Below are 21509 nucleotides of genomic sequence, written 5' to 3' on the forward strand. Positions count from 1 at the left end.
GTAGCAGGTCCCTTCTCAGAAGTAGAGGGCACGGGTCGTCCGTGACCAACTCTTGAAGTTCCGGGTACCAAGTCCTTCTTGGCCAATCCGGAGCCACTAGTATTGTTCTTACTCCTCTTCACCGTATAATCTTCAATACCGTTGGTATGAGAGGCAGAGGAGGAAACACATATACTGATTTGTACACCCAAGGTGTTACCAGTGCGTCCACAGCTATTGCCTGTGGATCTCTTGACCTGGCGCAATACTTGTCCAGTTTCTTGTTGAGGCGAGACGCCATCATGTCTACCATTGGTCTTTCCCAACAGTTTATTAGCATGTGGAAGACTTCTGGATGAAGACCCCCCTCTCCCGGGTGAATATCGTGTCTGCTGAGGAAGTCTGCTTCCCAGTTGTCCACGCCCGGGAAGAACACTGCTGACAGTGCTATTACGTGATTCTCCGCCCAGCGAAGAATCTTGGCAGCTTCTGCCATTGCACTCCTGCTTCTTGTGCCGCCCTGTCTGTTTACATGGGCGACCGCCGTGATGTTGTCCGACTGAATCAACACCGGTTTTCCTTGCAGGAGTGGTTCCGCCTGGCTTAGAGCATTTTAGATTGCTCTTAGTACCAGAATGTTTATGTGAAGAGACTTTTCCAGGTTCGTCCATACCCCCTGGAAGTTTCTTCCTTGTGTGACTGCTCCCCAACCTCTCAGGCTGGCGTCCGTGGTCACCAGGATCAAATCCTGTATGCCGAATCTGCGGCCCTCCAATAGATGAGCCTTTTGCAACCACCACAGAAGATATACCCTTGTCCTTGGCGACAGGGTTATTCGCAGGTGCATCTGAGGATGCGACCCTGACCATTTGTCCAACAGATCCCTTTGGAAAATTCTTGCATGGAATCTGCCGAATGGAATTGCTTCGTAAAAAGCCACCATTTTTCCCAGGACTCTTGTGCATTGATGTACAGACACCTTTCCTGGTTTTAGGAGGTTCCTGACAGGTCGGATAACTCCTTGGCTTTTTCCTCGGGAAGAAAAACCTTTTTCTGAACCGTGTCCAGAATCATCCCTAGGAACAGCAGACGTATCGTCGGAAAACAGCTGCGATTCTTGGAATATTTAGAATCCAGTCGTGCCGTCGAAGAACTACTTTAGATAGTGCTCTTCCGACCTCCAACTGTTCTCTGGAACTTGCCCTTTTTAGGTCGTGCAAGTAAGGGATAATTTAGATGCCTTTTTTCTTTGAAGAAACATCTTTTCGGCCATTACCTTGGTAAAAAGGCCCGGGGTGCCGTGGATAATTCAAACGGCATCGTCTGAAACTGATATTGACAGTTCTGTACCACGAACCAGAGGTACCCTTGATGAGAAGGACAAAATTTGGACATGGAGGTAATCCTTGATGTCCAGGGACACCATATAGTCCCCTTTTTTCCGGTTCGCTATCACTGCTCTGAGTGACTTTATCTCGATTTGAACCTTTTATGTAAGTGTTCAAAACATTTTAGATTTAGACTATGTGTCACCAAGCCGTCTGGCTTCAGTACCACAATATAGTGTGGAAAAATAATACCCTTTTCCTTGTCGTAGGAGGGGTACTTTGATTATCACCTGCTGGATATACAGCTTGTGAATTGTTTCCAATGCTGCCTCCCTGTCGGAGGGAGCCGTTGGTAAAGCAGACTTCAGGAACCTGCGAGGAGAAGATGTCTCGACTCTCCAATCTTTACCCCTGGGATAATACTCGTACGATCTAGGGGTCAACTTGCGAGTGATCCCACTGCGCCCTGAGACTCTTGAGACTACCCCCCCACCTTGAGTCCGCTTGCACGGCCCCAGCGTCATGCTGAGGACTTGGCAGACGCGGTGGAGGGCTTCTTTTCCTGGGAAAGGGCTGCCTGCTGCAGTCTACTTCCCTTACCTCTATGTCTGGGCAGATATGACTGGCCTTTTGCCTGCATGCCCTCATGGGAAAGGAAAGATTGAGGCTGAAAAGACGGTGTCTTTTTTAGCTGAGATGTAACTTGGGGTAAAAAAGGTTGGATTTCCCAGCTGTTGCTGTGGTCCCCAGGTCCGATGGACCGACCCCCAAATAACTCCTTCCCTTTATACAGCAATACTTCCATCTGCCGTATGAGATCTGTATCACCTGACCACTGTCGTGTCCCTGACATCTTCTGGGAGATATGGACAACGCACTTATCTTGATGCCAGAGAGCAAATATCCCTCTGTGCATCTCACATACATATATATAGAATGCATCCTATTAAATGCTCTACATGAATAAAATATTTTCAGTCAGGGAATCCGACCAAGCCAACCCAGCACTGCATCTCCAGGCTGATGGCGATCGCTGGTCGCAGTATAACCACCGTATGTGTGTATATACTTTTTAGGATATTTTTCCAGCTTCCTATCAGCTGGCTCCTTGAGGGCGGCCGTATCTGGAGACGGTAACGCCACTTGATAAGCGTGTGAGCGCCTTATCACCCTAAGGGGTGTTTCCCAACGTACCCTAATTTCTGGCGGGAAAGGGTATAACGCCAATATTTGCTATCGGGGTAACCCTACGCATCATCACACACTTCATTTTATTTTATCTGATTCAGGAAAAACTACAGGTAGTTTTTTCACTCCCACATAATACCCTTTCTTGTGGTACTTGTAGTATCAGAAACACGTAACACCTCCTTCATTGCCCTTAACGTGTGGCCCTAATGAGAAATACGTTTGTTTATTCACCGTCGACACTGTATTCAGTGTCCGTGTCTGTGTCTGTGTCGACCGACTGAGGTAAATGGGCGTTTTTAAAACCCCTGACGGTGTTTCTGAGACGCCTGGACCGGTCCTAATAGATTGTCGGCCGTCTCATGTCGTCAACCGACCTTGCAGCGTGTTGACATTCTCACGTAATTCTCTAAATAAGCCATCCATTCCGGTGTCGACTCCCTAGAGAGTGACATCACCATTACAGGCAATTTCTCCGCCTCCTCACCAACATCGTCCTCATACATGTCGACACACGTACCGACACAGCACACACACCGGGAATGCTCTGACAGAGGACAGGACCCACTAGCCCTTTGGGGAGACAGAGGGAGAGTCTGCCAGCACACACCAAAAACGCTATAATTATATAGGGACAACCTTATATAAGTGTTTCTCCCTTATAGCATCTTTTATATATATACACAATATCGCCAAAATCAGTGCCCCCCCTCTCTGTTTTAACCCTGTTTCTGTAGTGCAGTGCAGGGGAGAGCCTGGGAGCCTTCTCTCCAGCTTTTCTGTGAGAGAAAATGGCGCTGTGTGCTGAGGAGATAGGCCCCGCCCCTTTTTCGGCGGGCTCGTCTCCCGCTATTTTTGAAGTTAGGCAGGGGTTAAATATCTCCATATAGCCTCTGTGGGCTATATGTGAGGTATTTTTTGCCTCTAATAAGGTTTTTATTTGCCTCTCAGAGCGCCCCCCCCAGCGCTCTGCACCCTCAGTGACTGTTGTGTGAAGTGTGCTGAGAGGAAAATGGCGCACAGCTGCAGTGCTGTGCGCTACCTTTAGAAGACTGCAGGAGTCTTCAGCCGCCGATTCTGGACCTCTTCTGTCTTCAGCATCTGCAAGGGGGCCGGCGGCGCGGCTCCGGTGACCATCCAGGCTGTACCTGTGATCGTCCCTCTGGAGCTTGATGTCCAGTAGCCAAGAAGCCAATCCATCCTGCACGCAGGTGAGTTGACTCCTTCTCCCCTCAGTCCCTCGCTGCAGTGATCCTGTTGCCAGCAGGAATCACTGTAACATAAAAAACCTAGCTAAACTTTCTCTAAGCAGCTCTTTAGGAGAGCCACCTAGATTGCACCCTTCTCGGCCGGGCACAAAAATCTAACTGGAGTCTGGAGGAGGGTCATAGGGGGAGGAGCCAGTGCACACCACCTGATCTGGTAAAAGCTTTACTTTTTTGTGCCCTGTCTCCTGCGGAGCCGCTATTCCCCATGGTCCTTTCAGGAACCCCAGCATCCACTTAGGACGATAGAGAAATACCCTTTTCCCTGTTGTAGGAGGGGTACCTTGACTATCACCTGCTGAGAATACAGCTTGTGAATCGCTTCCAATACCGTCGCCCTGTCTGAGGGAGACGTTGGCAGAGCAGACTTTAGGAACCGGCGAGGGGGAGACTTCTCGAATTCCAAACTGTAACCCTGAGATACTATCTGCAGGATCCAGGGGTCCACCTGTGAGTGAGCCCACTGTGCGCTGAAATTCTTGAGTCGACCCCCCACCGCCCCTGAGTCCGCTTGTAAAGCCCCAACGTCATGCTGAGGGCTTTGCAGAAGCCGGGGGGGGCTTCTGCTCCTGGGAAGAAGCTGCTTGGTGCACTCTCTTACCCTTTCCTTTGCCTCGGGGCAAATATGCCTGTCCTTTCGCCCGCTTGTTCCTATAGGAACGAAAGGACTGCGGCTGAAAAGACGGTGTCTTTTTCTGTTGGGAGGGGACCTGAGGTAAAAAGGTGGATTTCCCGGCTGTTGCCGTGGCCACCAAATCCGATAGACCGACCCCAAATAATTCCTCCCCCTTATACGGCAATACTTCCATATGCCGTTTGGAATCCGCATCACCTGACCATTGTCGCGTCCATAAACTTCTTCTGGCAGATATGGACATCGCACTTACTCTCGATGCCAGAGTGCAAATATCCCTCTGAGCATCTCGCATATAAAGAAAAGCATCCTTTAATTGCTCTAAAGTCAATAAAATACTGTCCCTATCTAGGGTATCAATATTTTCAGTCAGGGAATCCGACCAAACCACCCCAGCACTGCACATCCATGCAGAGGCGATGGCTGGTCGCAGTATAACACCAGTATGAGTGTATATACTTTTCAGGGTAGTTTCCAGCCTCCTATCCGCTGGATCCTTGAGGGCGGCCGTTTCAGGAGACGGTAACGCCACTTGTTTTGATAAGCGTGTGAGCGCCTTATCCACCCTAGGGGGTGTTTCCCAGCGCGCCCTAACCTCTGGCGGGAAAGGATATAATGCCAATAACTTCTTTGAAATTAGCAGTTTTCTATCGGGGTTAACCCACGCTTCATCACACACTTCATTCAATTCGTCTGATTCAGGAAAAACTACAGGTAGTTTTTTCAGACCCCACATAATACCCCTTTTTGTGGTACATGCAGTATCAGAGATATGCAAAGCCTCCTTCATTGCCGTGATCATATAACGTGTAGCCCTACTGGAAAATACGTTTGTTTCTTCACCGTCGACACTAGATTCGGTGTCCGTGTCTGGGTCTGTGTCGACCGACTGAGGTAAAGGGCGTTTTACAGCCCCTGACGGTGTCTGAGACGCCTGTACAGGTACTAACTGGTTTGCCGGCCGTCTCATGTCGTCAACTGATTTTTGTAATGTGCTGACATTATCACGTAATTCCATAAACAAAGCCATCCATTCCGGTGTCGACTCCCTAGGGAGTGACATCACCATTACCGGCAATTGCTCCGCCTCCACACCAACATCGTCCTCATACATGTCGACACACACGTACCGACACACAGCAGACACACAGGGAATGCTCTTATCGAAGACAGGACCCCACTAGCCCTTTGGGGAGACAGAGGGAGAGTTTGCCAGCACACACCCAAGCGCTATAAATATATAGGAACAACCCTATAGAAGTGTTGTCTCCCTTATAGCAGCTTAATATATCAAAAAACGCCAAAAAAGTGCCCCCCCCTCTCTGTTTTACCCTGTTTCTGTAGTGCAGTGCAGGGGAGAGTCCTGGGAGCCTTCCTCGCAGCGGAGCTGAGCAGGAAAATGGTGCTGTGTGCTGAGGAGATAGGCCCCGCCCCCTATTTCGGCAGGCTCTTCTCCGGTGTTTGTGAGACCTGGCAGGGGTTAAATACATCCATATAGCCCCAGGGGCTATATGTGATGTATTTTTTAGCCAGAACAAGGTATTCTCATTGCTGCCCAGGGCACCCCCCGCAGCGCCCTGCACCCTCCGTGACCGCTGGTGTGAAGTGTGTGACAACAATGGCGCACAGCTGCAGTGCTGTGCGCTACCTCATGAAGACTGAAAAGTCTTCTGCCGCCGGTTTCTGGACCTCTTCACTTTTCGGCATCTGCAAGGGGGTCGGCGGCGCGGCTCCGGGACCGGACTCCATGGCTGGGCCTGTGTTCGATCCCTCTGGAGCTAATGGTGTCCAGTAGCCTAAGAAGCCAATCCATCCTGCACGCAGGTGAGTTCACTTCTTCTCCCCTAAGTCCCTCGTTGCAGTGAGCCTGTTGCCAGCAGGACTCACTGTAAAATAAAAAACCTAAAAACTTTTTCTAAGCAGCTCTTTAGGAGAGCCACCTAGATTGCACCCTGCTCGGACGGGCACAAAAACCTAACTGGGAGGGTCATAGGGGGAGGAGCCAGTGCACACCACCTGATCCTAAAGCTTTATTTTTGTGCCCTGTCTCCAGCGGAGCCGCTAATCCCCATGGTCCTGACGGAGTCCCCAGCATCCACTAGGACGTCAGAGAAACTACGGGTAGTTTTTTCTCCCCAAACATAATACCCTTTTTAGTGGTACCTGGGTTTATATCCGAAATGTGTAACACCTCTTTCATTGCCTCAATCATGCAACGAATGGCCCTAGTGGACATTAGATTAGACTCATCGTCGTCGACACTGGTATCAGTATCCGTGTCGACATCTGCGTCTGCCATCTGAGGTAGCGGGTGTTTTAGAGCCCCTGATGGCCTTTGAGACACCTGGGCAGGCACGAGCTGAGAAGCCGGCTGTCCCGCATTTGGCATGTCGTCAAATTTTTTGTGTAAGGAGTCGACACTTGCACGTAATTCCTTCCATAAAACCATCCACTCAGGTGTCTGCCCCGCAGGGGGTGACATCACTTCTATAGGCATCTGCTCCGCCTCCACATAATTTTCCTCATCAAACATGTCGACACAGCCGTACCGACACATCGCACACACACCGGGAATGCTCTAACAGAGGACAGGACCCCACAGAAGCCCTTTGGGGAGACAGAGAGAGAGTATGCCAGCACATACCAGAGCGCTATATAATGCAGGGACTAACTGAATTATGTCCCCTATAGCTGCTATAATATTTACTGCGCCTAAATTTAGTGCCCCCCCTCTCTTTTTTACCCTTTTCTGTAGTGTAGACTGCAGGGGAGAGCCAGGGAGCTTCCTTCCAGCGGAGCTGTGAGGGAGAAATGGCGCCAGTGTGCTGAGGGAGATAGCTCCGCCCCTTTTTCGCTGACTTTTCTCCCGCTTTTTTAAGGATTCTGGCAGGGGTAATTATCACATATATAGCCTCTGGGGCTATATATTGTGATTGTTTTGCCAGCCAAGGTGTTTTTATTGCTGCTCAGGGCGCCCCCCAGCGCCCTGCACCCTCAGTGACCGGAGTGTGAAGTGTGTATGAGGAGCAATGGCGCACAGCTGCAGTGCTGTGCGCTACCTTGGTGAAGACAGAAGTCTTCATGCCGCCGATTTTCCGGACTTCTTCTTGCTTCTGGCTCTGTAAGGGGGACGGCGGCGCGGCTCCGGGACCGAACACCAAGGCCAGTTCCATGCGGTCGATCCCTCAGGAGCTAATGGTGTCCAGTAGCCTAAGAGGCCCAAGCTAGCTGCAAGCAGGTAGGTTCGCTTCTTCTCCCCTTAGTCCCTCGTTGCAGTGAGCCTGTTGCCAGCAGGTCTCACTGTAAAATAAAAAACCTAAAATATACTTTCTTTCTAAGAGCTCAGGAGAGCCCCTAGTGTGCATCCAGCTCGGCCGGGCACAAAAATCTAACTGAGGCTTGGAGGAGGGTCATAGTGGGAGGAGCCAGTGCACACCAGGTAGTCTAAAAGCGTTCTTTTAGTTGTGCCCAGACTCCTGCGGAGCCGCTATTCCCCATGGTCCTTACGGAGTTCCCAGCATCCACTAGGACGTCAGAGAAAGGGGGCTGAAGTTGCAGCACTCCCTTTACAAACGTCTGAACTTCAGGTAGAGAAGCCAGTTCCTTTTGAAAGAAAATGGATAGGGCCGAAATCTGGACCTTGATGGACCCTAATTTTAAGCCCATAGTCACTCCCGACTGTAGGAAGTGAAGGAAACGGCCCAGCTGGAATTCCTAGGTAGGGGCCTTCCTGGCCTCACACCAAGCAACATATTTTCGCCATATACGGTGATAATGTTTTGCTGTCACGTCCTTCCTAGCCTTTATCGGCGTAGGAATAACTTCATCTGGAATGCCTTTCTCCGCTAGGATCCGGCGTTCAACCGCCATGCCGTCAAACGCAGCCGCGTTAAGTCTTGTAACAGACAGGGCCCCTGTTGCAACAGATCCTGTCTGAGAGGCAGAGGCCATGGGTCCTCTGTGAGCATTTCTTGCAGTTCCGGATACCAAGTCCTTCTTGGCCAATCCCGTACAATGAGTATTGTTCTCACTCCTCTTTTTCTTACGATTCTCAGCACCTTGGGTATGAGAGGAAGAGGAGGAAACACATAAACCGATTGGAACACCCACGGTGTCACTAGTGCGTCCACAGCTATCGCCTGAGGGTCTCTTGACCTGGCGCAATACCGTTGTAGCTTTTTGTTGAGGCGGGATGCCATCATGTCCACCTGTGGCAGTTCCCATCGATTTGTAATCTGTGTGAAGACTTCTTGATGAAGTCCCCACTCTCCCGGGTGGAGGTCGTGCCTGCTGAGGAAGTCTGCTTCCCAGTTGTCCACTCCCGGAATGAACACTGCTGACAGTGCTTGCACGTGATTCTCCGCCCAGCGAAGAATTCTGGTGGCTTCTGCCATCGCCACCCTGCTTCTTGTGCCGCCCTGGCGGTTTACATGAGCCACTGCGGTGATGTTGTCTGACTGAATCAGCACCGGTTGGTTGCGAAGCAGAGGCTCCGCTTGACTTAGGGCGTTGTATATGGCCCTTAGTTCCAGGATATTGATGTGCAGACAAGTCTCCTGACTTGACCACAGCCCCTGGAAGTTTCTTCCCTGAGTGACTGCCCCCCACCCTCGGAGGCTTGCATCCGAGGTCACCAGGACCCAAGTCCTGTATGCCGAACCTGCGGCCCTCGAGAAAGTGAGCACTCTGCAGCCGCCACAGAAGAGACACCCTGGCCCTGGGGGATAGGGTGATCAGCCGATGCATCTGAAGATGCGACCCGGACCACTTGTCCAACAGATCCCACTGAAAGGTCCTCGCATGGAACCTGACGAAGGGAATGGCTTCGTATGACGCCACCATCTTTCCCAGGACTCGCGTGCATTGATGCACCGACACCAGGTCTCTGACCAGAGTCACGAGCTCCTGGGCCTTCTCCTCCGGGAGAAACACCTTTTTCTGGTCTGTGTCCAGAATCATGCCCAGGAAGGGCAGTCTCGTCGTAGGAATCAGCTGCGACTTTGGAATATTCAGAATCCAGCCGTGCTGTTGTAACACCTCCCGAGAGTGTGCTACGCTGATCAGCAACTGCTCTCTGGACCTCGCCTTTATGAGGAGATCGTCCAAGTATGGGATAATTGTAACTCCTTGCTTTCGCAGAAGCACCATCATTTCCGCCATTACCTTGGTAAATATTCTCGGTGCCGTGGACAGACCAAACGGCAACGTCTGGAATTGGTAATGACAGTCCTGTACCACAAATCTGAGGTACTCCTGATGAGGTGGATAAATGGGGACATGCAGGTAAGCATCCTTTATGTCCAGAGACACCATAAAATCCCCCTCTTCCAGGCTCGCAATGACTGCCCTGAGCGATTCCATCTTGAACTTGAACCTTTTCAGGTAAATGTTCAGGGATTTTAAATTCAATATGGGTCTGACCGAACCGTCCGGTTGCGGAACCACAAACATTGTGGAATAGTAACCCCTTCCCTGTTGAGGGAGGGGAACCTGTACCACCACCTGCTGGAGATATAATTTGTGAATTGCCGCTAACACTACTTCCCTTTCTATGTGGGAAGCTGGCAGGGCCGATTTGAGGTAACGGTGAGGGGACATCACTTCGAATTCCAGCTTGTATCCCTGAGACACAATCTGTATAGCCCAGGGATCCACCTGTGAGCGAACCCACTGGTGGCTGAAATTTCGGAGACGCGCCCCCACCGCTCCTGGCTCCACCTGTGGAGCCCCAGCGTCATGCGGTGGACTTAGTGGATGCCGGGGAGGACTTCTGTTCCTGGGAACTAGCTGTATTGTGCAGCCTCTTTCCTCTACACCTGCCTCTGGCAAGAAAAGACGCACCTCGGACTTTCTTGCCTCTTTGCGATCGAAAGGACTGCATTTGGTAATACGGTGCTTTCTTAGGTTGTGAGGGAATATATGGCAAAAAATTTGACTTACCAGCCGTAGCTGTGGAAACTAGGTTCGAGAGACCGTCCCCAAACAATTCCTCACCCTTATAAGGTAAAACCTCCATGTGCTTTTTTGAGTCGGCATCACCTGTCCATTGCAGAGTCCACAGGACCCTTCTGGCAGAAATTGACATTGCATTTATTCTAGAGCTCAGTAGGCAAATGTCTCTCTGGGCATCCCTCATATATAGGACAGCGTCTTTTATATGCCGCAGGGTCAGTAATATAGTATCCTTGTCCAAGGTATCAAGTTCCTCAGACAGAGTATCTGTCCATGCTGCTACAGCACTACACATCCAGGCCGACGCAATTGCCGGCCTCAGTAGGGTACCTGAATGTGTATAAACGGACTTCAGGGTACCTTCCTGCTTCCTATCCGCAGTATCTTTTAGGGTGGCCGTATCCTGTGATGGCAGGGCCACCTTCTTAGATAAGCGTGTCAAAGCTTTGTCTACCCTAGGGGAGGATTCCCATCGTAACCTGTCCGTTGGCGGGAAAGGATACGCCATAAGTAACCGTTTGGAAATCTGCACTTTCCTATCAGGAGAATCCCAAGCTTTTTCACATAACTCATTTAACGCATGTGAAGGGGGAAAAGTCACTTCTTGCCTTTTTTTCCCCAAACATATAAACCCTCTTGTCAGGGACAGGGTTTTCCTCTGAAATGTGCAATACATCCTTCATTGCTATAATCATGTAGCGGATGGCTTTAGCCATTTTAGGCTGCAACTTTGCATCATCGCCATCGACACTGGAGTCAGAATCCGTGTCAACAATCTGGGATAGTGGGCGCTTCAGAGACCCTGACGGCCTCTGCGCTGTAGGATCAGGCATGGGTTGAGACCCTGACTGTCCCAAGGCTTCAGCTTTATCCAACCTTTTATGCAAGGAGTTTACATTATCATTTAACACCTTCCATATATCCATCCAATCAGGTGTCGGCGCCGTCGGCGGAGACACCACATTCATCTGCAAATGCTCTGCTTCCACATAGCCTTCCTCGTCAAACATGTCGACACAAGCGTACCAACACACCACACACACAGGGGATGCTCTATTTGAGGACAGAACCCCCACAAGGCCTTTTGGAGAGACAGAGAGAGAGTATGCCAGCACACACCCCAGCGCTATATAACCCAGGAATTACACAGTAACTTAGTGTTTACCCAGTAGCTGCTGTATTAATGATTTTGCGCTAAATTTATGTGCCCCCCCTCTCTTTTTACCCTCTTTCTACCGTGATTCTGCAGGGGAGAGCCTGGGGAGCTTCCTCTCAGCGGAGCTGTGGAGAGAAAATGTCGCTGGTGAGTGCTGAAGAAGCCCCGCCCCCTCAGCGGCAGGCTTCTGTCCCGCGATTTTGTGTAAAATAATGGCGGGGGCTCATGCATATATACAGTGCCCAACTGTATATATGCCCTATTATGCCAAGAGGTACTCAATTGCTGCCCAGGGCGCCCCGCCCTGCACCCTACAGTAACCGGAGTGTGTGGGTTTAATGTGGGAGCAATGGCGCACAGCTGCAGTGCTGTGCGCTACCTCATATGAAGACAGGAGTCTTCTGCCGCCGATTTTGAAGTCTTCTTGCTTCTCTCGCCGGCTTCTGTCTTCTGGCTCTGCGAGGGGGACGGCGGCGCGGCTCCGGGATCGGACGACCAAGGGTGCGTTCCTGTGTTCGATCCCTCTGGAGCTAATGGTGTCCAGTAGCCTAAGAAGCATGACCTATCCGCAGTTAGGTCTGCTTCTCTCCCCTCAGTCCCACGTAGCAGAGAGTCTGTTGCCAGCAGAGCTCTCTGAAAATAAAAAAACCTAACAAAATACTTTCTTATTAGCAAGCTCAGGAGAGCTCACTAAAGTGCACCCATCTCTGTCCGGGCTCCTCCCCCAGACGGAAAAGGTCCCTTAGCCCACTTGATTCTAGCATCTACCAAGATTCTAACTGAGGTCTGGAGGAGGGACATAGAGGGAGGAGCCAGTGCACACCAGTAGTCCTAATTCTTTCTTAGAGTGCCCTGTCTCCTGCGGAGCCCGTCTATTCCCCATGGTCCTTACGGAGTCCCCAGCATCCACTAGGACGTTAGAGAAATTGGCATTGGCTGTGTTGCAGGGTTGACCAGATATGTCTGTGAACAATATTGTTCAGACATATCAGGTATACACACCTGTGAATGCTCTACAGATATATCACCCGTTCAATGGAACGGCCGATAGTGTGTACCCAGCATTACTGATAAGGAACAACAGATGTAAATAAAAATAAATGAAAGACTGCAGCTCATCATTCAATTTAGACATTATTGTCCACAGAGTAAGTAGCTGTTGAATTCCATCACTTGCCAATACAGGGGAAATTGAAGAAACCTAATTACTGGCACAAACTTTCTCTAAAATATTGCAGATAGAGCTGCCAGCAGCGCTTGTCCCATATAGTCACTGTTACATTTCCAGCAATACTCCACTTTTGGTTCACACGCCATGAACAGGACGCAGCATTGCTTATAAGCAGATAGCAGGGAAATGCTTGAAGGGCAAATTAACATGTGAGCAACAAACTTCATATGGCATCAGAGTAACTGGAAAGGAGAAAGCTTCCTAGATCCCGATATTGTACTTACTGCTATAGGAGCGCAATTTGCACTTTGTCTGAACCCGACCATGGCCAGCTCGTAGCCCTAGCAAAGCAACCCTGGAGAGCGCCATAACAGTATAAAGTCACTGCCACCGTCCGTCACTCGCCTTCCTTACGATTTCCGGTGGGAGGGGGAAAACGCAACGCGGCCATGTTTAATAAGGGCAAGGTTGGAAACTCGTTATACGGAAAATGTTTCTGACAAACATGCTGTCACTGTAACCGGCACCGTCTGTAACTGAAGTCCTTTACAGCAAGTGCGTTCATTGCATGGCTCCCCGGTGGCCGAAACCTAAATGGTTACCGGTCGGACTCGTAGCAGCAGGGGCACTGTTAATTATGGTAGATGCTAGAATCAAGTGGGCTAAGGGACCTTTTCCGTAAGGGGGAGGAGTTACGACGCAAGGGGGAGGAGCTAGGCCAGCGGGATAGTTCCTCTACTATCCACGCCACCAACTATTACCTTTAGTAATTAGGTGGTGAGCGAAGCGGAGCGGAGCGAGCCACCGTGCCCGAAGCGTGGCGAGCGAAGCGAGCCCGCGAGGGTACTTTTCGGGTACCCTGTTCGCCCGTAGCTCCTCCCCCTGGTGACGTAGCTCCTCCCCTCAATACGTCACAAGGTCCCTTCAGCCCCTCCGATATAGAACCAACCCGGTTATTATAGTTCAGCAAGCACTTCGAAGGTCAAGTATTGGTCATGCTTCTGATGACACCTAGTAAATAGCAATTATTTTGAATCCTACATCTTGTTTATGCTGTAGAGTAAATGTAATCAAAGCACATTTACTTAATGAATTTGATATTTGAACGATTAGGCCATCGATAAAATGTGGTATTTTGGTAAATGGCAAATTGTCCGTAGTCTGCGAAAGTGCAGCTTGTTAACGCTTGTGAGCAAGGCCGGGTACGGGGATGGCCGAAACGCACGGCCGCATCTTCTCACCACCCCGATATTCTATGTGAACGCAGCTCCACATCTGGGACACGTGTACTCTGCTCTGCTGGCTGATGTGCAGCACCGGTACTCCGCGCTATGTGGGAGGGACACGAGACTGAGCACTGGTAAGAACGAGCAACGCTGAATAAAAACTTTATACAACATTTGGGAAATGATACAAGAAATCTACTCTAACAGCACTTACTGTAACTACTCTACTGTATGCATACATGAAATTCAGATTTTTTTTGTTTTCCTTTCATCTTCCTTTTTCATTATATACTCCGTAGGATTTATTTAATAATCACATTAGCACTACTGTGTTTCCGCAACTAATTAGATTATTGCTGTCATTCTTCAAGCATATTTTGGAAAACATCTGGTCATTGTGAGTTACTACATGAGGGTGTCTATTCATGGAGCAGTGAAAGCCCTTTATCAGTGCTAACTGGGCATTTAATTGCAGTGACGGAACTAACAAGTGGGGGGTCCAGGTGCAAAAATACAGTATGCTTTCGGCCCCCATCACGCTAAAGAAAAACGAGGTGGTTAGCAAAGAGAGCCTGTGCCCCCTCCAAAGCAATGTGTACCTGCACTACAACACTACACTACATCTCTCTACACTGCACTACCTTACTACACTACATTGCTGCACTACATCACTACACCCACCTTTATGCTGCACTTCATCACTACAGTACATCCCCCTATATGCTGCATTATATCCCGCTGTCCTATGCACTACAACATTACACTACATCCCCCAAGCTCTGCGCTACACTACATCACCCCTATGCGCAGCATACATAACTACACTACATCCCCCTATGCACAGTGCTGCATCACTACACTACATCCCCCTTATGCGCATCGCTACATCACTACACTACATCCCCCCCATGCACAGCACTACATCACTACACTACATCCCCCATGCACAGTGCTGCATCACTACACTACATCCCCCTTATGCGCAGCGCTATTTCACTACACTACATCCCCCCTATGCTCAGCGCTACATCACTACACTACAACTCCCCATGCACAGCGCTACATTGGCACACTACACTACACTCCCCACCCCACAATAACTTTAGAACATCCCCAGTCCCCTCCATATGTACCAACCAGCTCCTCTGTTCTATGGAGCTGCAGACAGATTAGAATGGAAGGAGGGGACGAGCATGGTCCCTCTGGATGGGAGAGAGCAGGAGAGAGGGCAATAGGGTCATGGTCCCTCTGGATGGGAGGGAGGAGAAGAGAGAGCGGCAGGGTAGAATGGAAAGAGGGCGAAGGCATGGTCCCTCTGGATGGAAGAGAGCTGGAGAGAGGGAAGCAGGGTAGAATGGAAGGATGGGGCTGGCATGGTCCCTTTGGATGGGAGAGAGGGCTTTAGGGTAGAATGGAAGGAGGGCGCAGGCGTAGTCCCTCTGGGTGGGAGAGAGGGTGGCAGGGTAGAATGGAAGGAGGGCGCAGGCATGGTCCCTCTGGATGGGAGAGAGGGCGGCAGGGTAGAATGGAAGGAGGGCGCAGGCATAGTCCCTTTGGATGGGAGAGAGGGCGGCAAGGTAGAATGGAAGGAGGGCGCAGGCATGGTCCGTCTGGATGGGAGAGAGCATGAGAGAGGGAAGCAGGGTAGAATTGGAACGAGGGGGCTTGCATGGTCCGTCTGGATGGGAGAGAGCATGAGAGAGGGAAGCAGGATAGAATGGAAGGAGGGGGCTTGCATGGTCCGTCTGGATGGGAGAGAGCATGAGAGAGGGAAGCAGGATAGAATGGAAGGAGGGGGCTTGCATGGTCCGTCTGGATGGGAGAGAGCATGAGAGAGGGAAGCAGGATAGAATGGAAGGAGGGGGCTTGCATGGTCCGTCTGGATGGGAGAGAGCATGAGAGAGGGAAGCAGGATAGAATGGAAGGAGGGGGCTTGCATGGTCCGTCTGGATGGGAGAGAGCATGAGAGAGGGAAGCAGGATAGAATGGAAGGAGGGGGCTTGCATGGTCCGTCTGGATGGGAGAGAGCAGGAGAGAGGGTGACAGGTAGAATGGAGAGCTGGTGGTACTGCAAGCAGGTGAGAGAGCAGCAGAGTAGAGGTGAAGGCAGGTGGTACAGCGTAACGGTAGAGATAAGAAGAAAGGGGCGGGCCACCGCCCGGTCCTGGGGAAGCTGTCCTGGCCCCTATGAGGAGGAGATGGTTTCCCCTCCCTCTACTCCGACCGGATTTCAGTTCTGCCTCTTTAATTATGAGTCCACTGTGACGGCTACTATAATGAGTCAATTAGACTCAGTAGTATTGATAATGCTGCCGGCTCGGGCCCCTTCAGAATTGCGCGCCCCGGTGCAATGCATCGGCTGTCAAATGTCAGCTTTCTCCAGCAGTGCCCTTGAATAAGTGTACATATCGCGTCCCCAAACACAAGTATGGGGAGAGTGATTCATAGAAGCCCCGTCCCCTTTTCATGCTCTAGCCAATCAAAGGATCCCAGGGAGTGGCAGCGAAAAATATCAGCCCCTGCTCACTGTGTTACTGGTGCACCAAAGAGTTTCCCAGAAAGTATTTATGTTAATGAAGTCAGGGCCAGATTAAAAATTGGGAGTACTCGGGTCACTTAAGACAGGGGGCCCCTGGTGGAAGGGGGGTGTATAATAGATTGTGCATACCTCCCAATATGACCCTTTACAGGAGTGACATAATGCTCTCTACTTGGACTTCCCATTGAATATATGATTTGTGTCACCTGTGTTGAACTATTTTATTGATAAGAAGGTGCTTCAACACAGGTGATTGCAATCATAAATTAAGAGGGAAGTCCAGGTAGACAGCATTTTATCCCTTCTGGTAAAGGTTATAGCGCCACCTAATTGAAAGACAACTATTTTATAAAATGTATCTTACGTCCTAGAGGATGCTGGGGACTCCAAAAGGACCATGGGGTATAGACCGGATCCGCAGGAGACATGGGCACACTATAAGACTTTGAATGGGTGTGACCTGGCTCCTCACACTGTGCCCCTCCTCGAGAGCTCAGTTAGATTGTGTGCCCAGAGAGACTGGACACACACTAGGGGAGCTCTCCTGAGTTTCTCTGAAAAGACTTTCTGTTAGGTTTTTTATTTTCAGGGAGACCTGCTGGCAACAGGCTCCCTGCTTCGTGGGATTGAGGGGAGAGAAGCAGCCCTACTTCTTCTGAGTTAAAGGCTTTGCTTCTTAGGCTACTGGACACCATTAGCTCCAGAGGGCTCCAGACCTACTTCTTCTGAGTTAAAGGCTCTGCTTCTTAGGCTACTGGACACCATTAGCTCCAGAGGGTTCGATCACTTGGTGCACCTAGCTGCTTGTTCCCGGAGCCGCGCCGTCAACCCCCTCACAGAAGCCAGAAGAAAGAAGCCAGGTGAGTATACAGAAGAAAGAAGACTTCAGTGACGGCAGAAGACTTCGGTAACGAGGTACAGCACAGCGGTCGCGCTGCGCCCCATGCTCCCACACATACTTCCAACGGCACTCACAGGGCGCAGGGGGGCGCCCTGGGCAGCATGTTACTGAGGCTATAAAACTGGCAGAAAGACATATAATAAGTGCCTAGGCACTAAATATAAGCCCCCGCCAGTATAAATATTTGAAATTGAGCGGGACTGCAGCGCGGCGGGAGGGGGGCGTGGCTTAGCCCTCACAGCTTACCAGCGCTATTTTCTCTCTTCACAGACATTGCAGAGACTCTGGCCCGGACCTCCACTCTCCTTATCAAGTACAGGGAGCAAAACGGGGGGGGGGGGCACAGTAATTTGTTGATATTTAAACAGCGCAGACATCATATATTATTTGTCAGTATTATATGGGCGCTGGGGTGTGAGCTGGTATACTCCCTCTGTGTTTTCTCTAACAGGCTTCCCTGTGGGTCTATCCCCTATAGCCAGTGTGAGTGTCGGTACGGTGTGTCAACATGTCTGAGGCTGAGTGCTCCTCCCCGGAGGAAGTTACTGGGGGCGCAGAGAAGGATTTGGGAGTGACTCTGTCGGCACCGCCGACTGCTGATTGGGTGAATATGTTGAGTACATTGAATGCAAATGTGGCGTTATTGTCTAAGAGGCTGGATAAATCTGATTCTCAGACACAAACGTGGAGAAAATCCATGGAGGACGCCTTATCCCAGGTACAGGTCCCCTCAGGGTCACAAAAGCGTTCATTTACCCAAATAGCTGATACGGATACCGACACGGACTCTGACTCCAGTGTCGACTATAGTGAGGCCAGTTTACATCCAAAATTGGTTAAGAGTATTCAGTACATGATTGTGGCTATTAAAGATGTTTTACATATTTCTGAAGTACATGCTGTTCCTGATACAAGGGTTTGTTTGTATAAGGGAAAGAAACCTGAGGTGACGTTTCCCCCCTCATGAACTGAACGCTCTTTGGGAAAAGGCTTGGGAATCGCCTGATAAAAGGTGGCAGATTCCCAAGAGAATTTTTATGGCATATCCTTTCCTCCCTGACGACAGGGAAAAGTGGGAGTCATCTCCCAATGTGGACAAGGTTCTGTCCCGGCTATCCAAGAAGGTAGCGCTTCCGTCTCTCGACACTGCTGCCCTCAAGGATCCTGCGGATCGTAAGCAGGAAACGACATTAAAGGCCATTTATGTCACTATGGGTGCACTCTTCAGACCTGCCGTGGCGTCGGCTTGGGTGAGTAGTGCTATTGCTAAGTGGGCTGAAAATTTGGCATCTGACATGGATACCCTGGATAGGGATAACATTCTTTTGACTCTCTGTTATATCAGGGACGCTGCAGCTTACCTAAAGGATGCAGCGAGGGATATTAGCCTCTTGGGATCAAGGGCCAATGCCATTGCAGTCTCAGCCAGGAGAGCGCTGTGGATTCATCAATGGAATGCTGATGCCGACTCGAAGAAAGCTATGGAAGCTCTCCCTTATAAAGGTAGTGTCTTGTTTGGTGACGGCCTCGCTGACCTGGTGTCTACTGCTACAGCGGGTAAATCATCTTTTCTTCCTTATGTTCCAGCACAACAGAAAAAGGCACCCCATTATCAGATGCAGTCCTTTCGGCCTAATAAATACAAAAAAGGAAGAGGCTCGTCCTTACTTGCTTCAAAAGGCATAGGAAGGGGAAAAAGGTTGCCTGCTGTGTGAGGCTACCAGGACCAAAAGTCTTCCCCGGCCTCTGCCAAGTCCACCGCATGACGCTGGGGCTCCCTTACGGGAGACTGTGCCGGTGGGGGCGCGTCTCCGACTCTTCAGTCAGGTCTGGTTTCACTCGGGCCTAGATCCTTGGATGTTAAACATAGTGTCTCAAGGGTACAAACTGGAGTTTCAGGAGGTGCCCCCCCCCCCCCACCGATTTTTCAAGTCAGCCTTGCCAGTTTCTATCCGAGAAAGGGAGGTAGTGAATGCTGTGATACAAAAGCTGTGTCTCCAGAGTGTCATTTTCCCGGTACCCCCGTCCCAACGGGGAGAAGGGTTTTATTCGAGCCACTTTGTCGTGCCAAAGCCGGACGGCTCGGTCAGACCGATCCTGAACTTAAAATCCTTCAATCTGTATTTAAAAACTTTCAAGTTCAAGATGGAATCTCTTCGGGCAGTGATCTCCAGTCTAGAAGGGGGGGATTTTATGGCGTCAGTCGACATAAAAGATGCCTACTTGCACGTCCTAATATATCCTCCACATCAGGCTTTCCTGAGATTTGCGGTGCAGGATTATCATTACCAATTTCAGACGTTGCCGTTTGGGCTTTCCACGGCCCCTAGGATCTTCACCAAAGTGATGGCGGAAATGATGGTACTCCTACACAAGCAGGGTGTCACAATTATCCCGTACTTGGACGATCTACTGATAAAGGCGAGATCGAAGGAGCTGTTGCTAAGAAATGTGGAACTCTCCCTGACGGTTCTGCAACATCATGGTTGGATTCTAAATTTGCCAAAGTCTCAGTTGATTCCGACAACTCGGCTGCCTTTCTTGGCCATGATCCTGGACACGGAACTGCAGAGAGTGTTTCTTCCGGCGGAAAAAGCTCTGGAAATCCAATGCATGGTCAAGGAGATTCTGAAACCGGCAAGAGTGCCGATTTATCAGTGCACTCGAGTGCTAGGGAAGATGGTTGCGGCTTACGAAGCCATTCCGTTTGGCAGGTTTCATGCCCGGGTGTTTCAGTGGGACCTGCTGGACAAATGGTCCGGGTCTCACCTGCACATGCACCAGAAAATAAGTCTATCTTCCAGGACCAGAATTTCTCTCCTGTGGTGGCTGCAAAGTTTTCACCTTCTAGAGGGATGCAGGTTTGGGATCCAGGATTGGGTCCTGCTGACCACGGATGCAAGTCTCTGAGGCTGGGGAGCAGTTGCACAAGGAAGAAGTTTCCAGGGAAAATGGTCAAGCCAGGAAACTTGTCTCCACATAAACGTTCTGGAGTTAAGAGTCATTTACAACGGCCTTCTGCAAGCGGAACACCTTCTTCGAGGTCTACCTGTCCTGATTCAGTCGGACAATGTAACAGCGGTGGCGTACGTAAACCGCCAGGGCGGAACAAAGAGCAGAGCGGCGATGGTGGAGGTCACAAGAGTTCTCCGCTGGGCGGAAAAACACGTGAGCGCTCTGTCAGCAGTCTTCCTTCTGGGCGTGGACAACTGGGAAGCAGACTTCCTCAGCAGACACGATCACCATCCAGGAGAGTGGGCTCTTCATCAAGAGGTATTTGCAGAAGTGACAAGGCGTTGGGGAATTCCTCAAATAGACATGATGGCATCTTGCCTCAACAAGAAGCTTCCGAGGTATTGTTCCAGGTCAAGGGACCCCCCAAGCCAGTGCAGTGGACGCCCTGGTGACTCTGTGGGTGTTTCAGTCGGTATATGTGTTCCCTCCACTTCCTCTCATTCCAAAAGTGTTGAGGATCATAAGACGAACAATGGTTCCGGCAGTACTCGTGGTTCCAGATTGGCCACGGAGGGCCTGGTATCCGGATCTTCAGGAATTGCTCATAGAAGATCCTTGGCCGCTTCCTCTCAGAGAGGACCTGTTACTGCAGGGGCCATGCGTATTTCAAGACTTACCGCGGCTGCGTTTGACGCCGTGGAGGTTGAACGCCAAATCCTAGCTCGAAATGGTATTCCCGGGGAAGTCATCCCCACTCTCCTTAAGGCTAGAAAGGAGGTCACGGCGAAGCATTATCACCGTATTTGGAGAAAATATGTGTCGTGGTGTGAAGCAAAGAAAGCTCCTATGGAGGAATTTCAGCTGGGTCGTTTCCTCCATTTTTTGCAGGCAGGCGTGGATGCAGGCCTGAAATTGGGTTCCATCAAAGTGCAGATTTCGGCTTTATCTATTTTCTTTAAAAAATAATTGGCCGCCCTTCCTGAAATTCAGACTTTCGTGAAGAGAGTGCTGCATATCCATCCTCCGTTTGTGCCACCTGTGGTACAGTGGGATCTTGACGTGGTGTTACAATTTCTTATGTCTCACTGGTTTGAACCTTTGCGGAAGGTTGAGTTGAAATATCTCACTTGGAAAGTGGTCATGCTTTTGGCCTTAGCGTTCGCCAGACGGGTGTCGGAATTGGCGGCTTTGTCTCACAAGAGCCCATATTTGATT

The 21509-nt window shown here is 50.3% G+C and overlaps 2 protein-coding genes across 4 annotated transcripts in view; one reads left to right on the forward strand and one right to left on the reverse strand.

The window, feature by feature from the left end:
* The window catches only part of AIFM1 (apoptosis inducing factor mitochondria associated 1), a 232204-nt gene extending 219092 nt beyond the window's left edge, over positions 1–13112 (reverse strand). Inside the window, exon 1 of the mRNA XM_063958536.1 lies at positions 12958–13112. Coding sequence (XP_063814606.1) covers positions 12958–13042 — 85 coding nt within the window. The 5' untranslated portion in view covers positions 13043–13112. The remainder of the gene's footprint in view (positions 1–12957) is intronic.
* A 417-nt stretch (positions 13113–13529) lies between these two features.
* The window catches only part of MARS2 (methionyl-tRNA synthetase 2, mitochondrial), a 353599-nt gene continuing 345619 nt past the window's right edge, over positions 13530–21509 (forward strand). Inside the window, exon 1 of one of the 3 annotated variants that reach the window (XM_063958539.1) lies at positions 13530–14033. In XM_063958539.1, the coding sequence (XP_063814609.1) occupies positions 13799–14033 (235 nt within the window). In that variant the 5' untranslated portion in view covers positions 13530–13798. The remainder of the gene's footprint in view (positions 14034–21509) is intronic. The other 2 variants (XM_063958540.1, XM_063958538.1) reach the window with 2 other exon arrangements.

This window comes from Pseudophryne corroboree, chromosome 3 (genome assembly GCF_028390025.1).
Source record: "Pseudophryne corroboree isolate aPseCor3 chromosome 3, aPseCor3.hap2, whole genome shotgun sequence".
NCBI classification, from domain to species: domain Eukaryota; kingdom Metazoa; phylum Chordata; class Amphibia; order Anura; family Myobatrachidae; genus Pseudophryne; species Pseudophryne corroboree.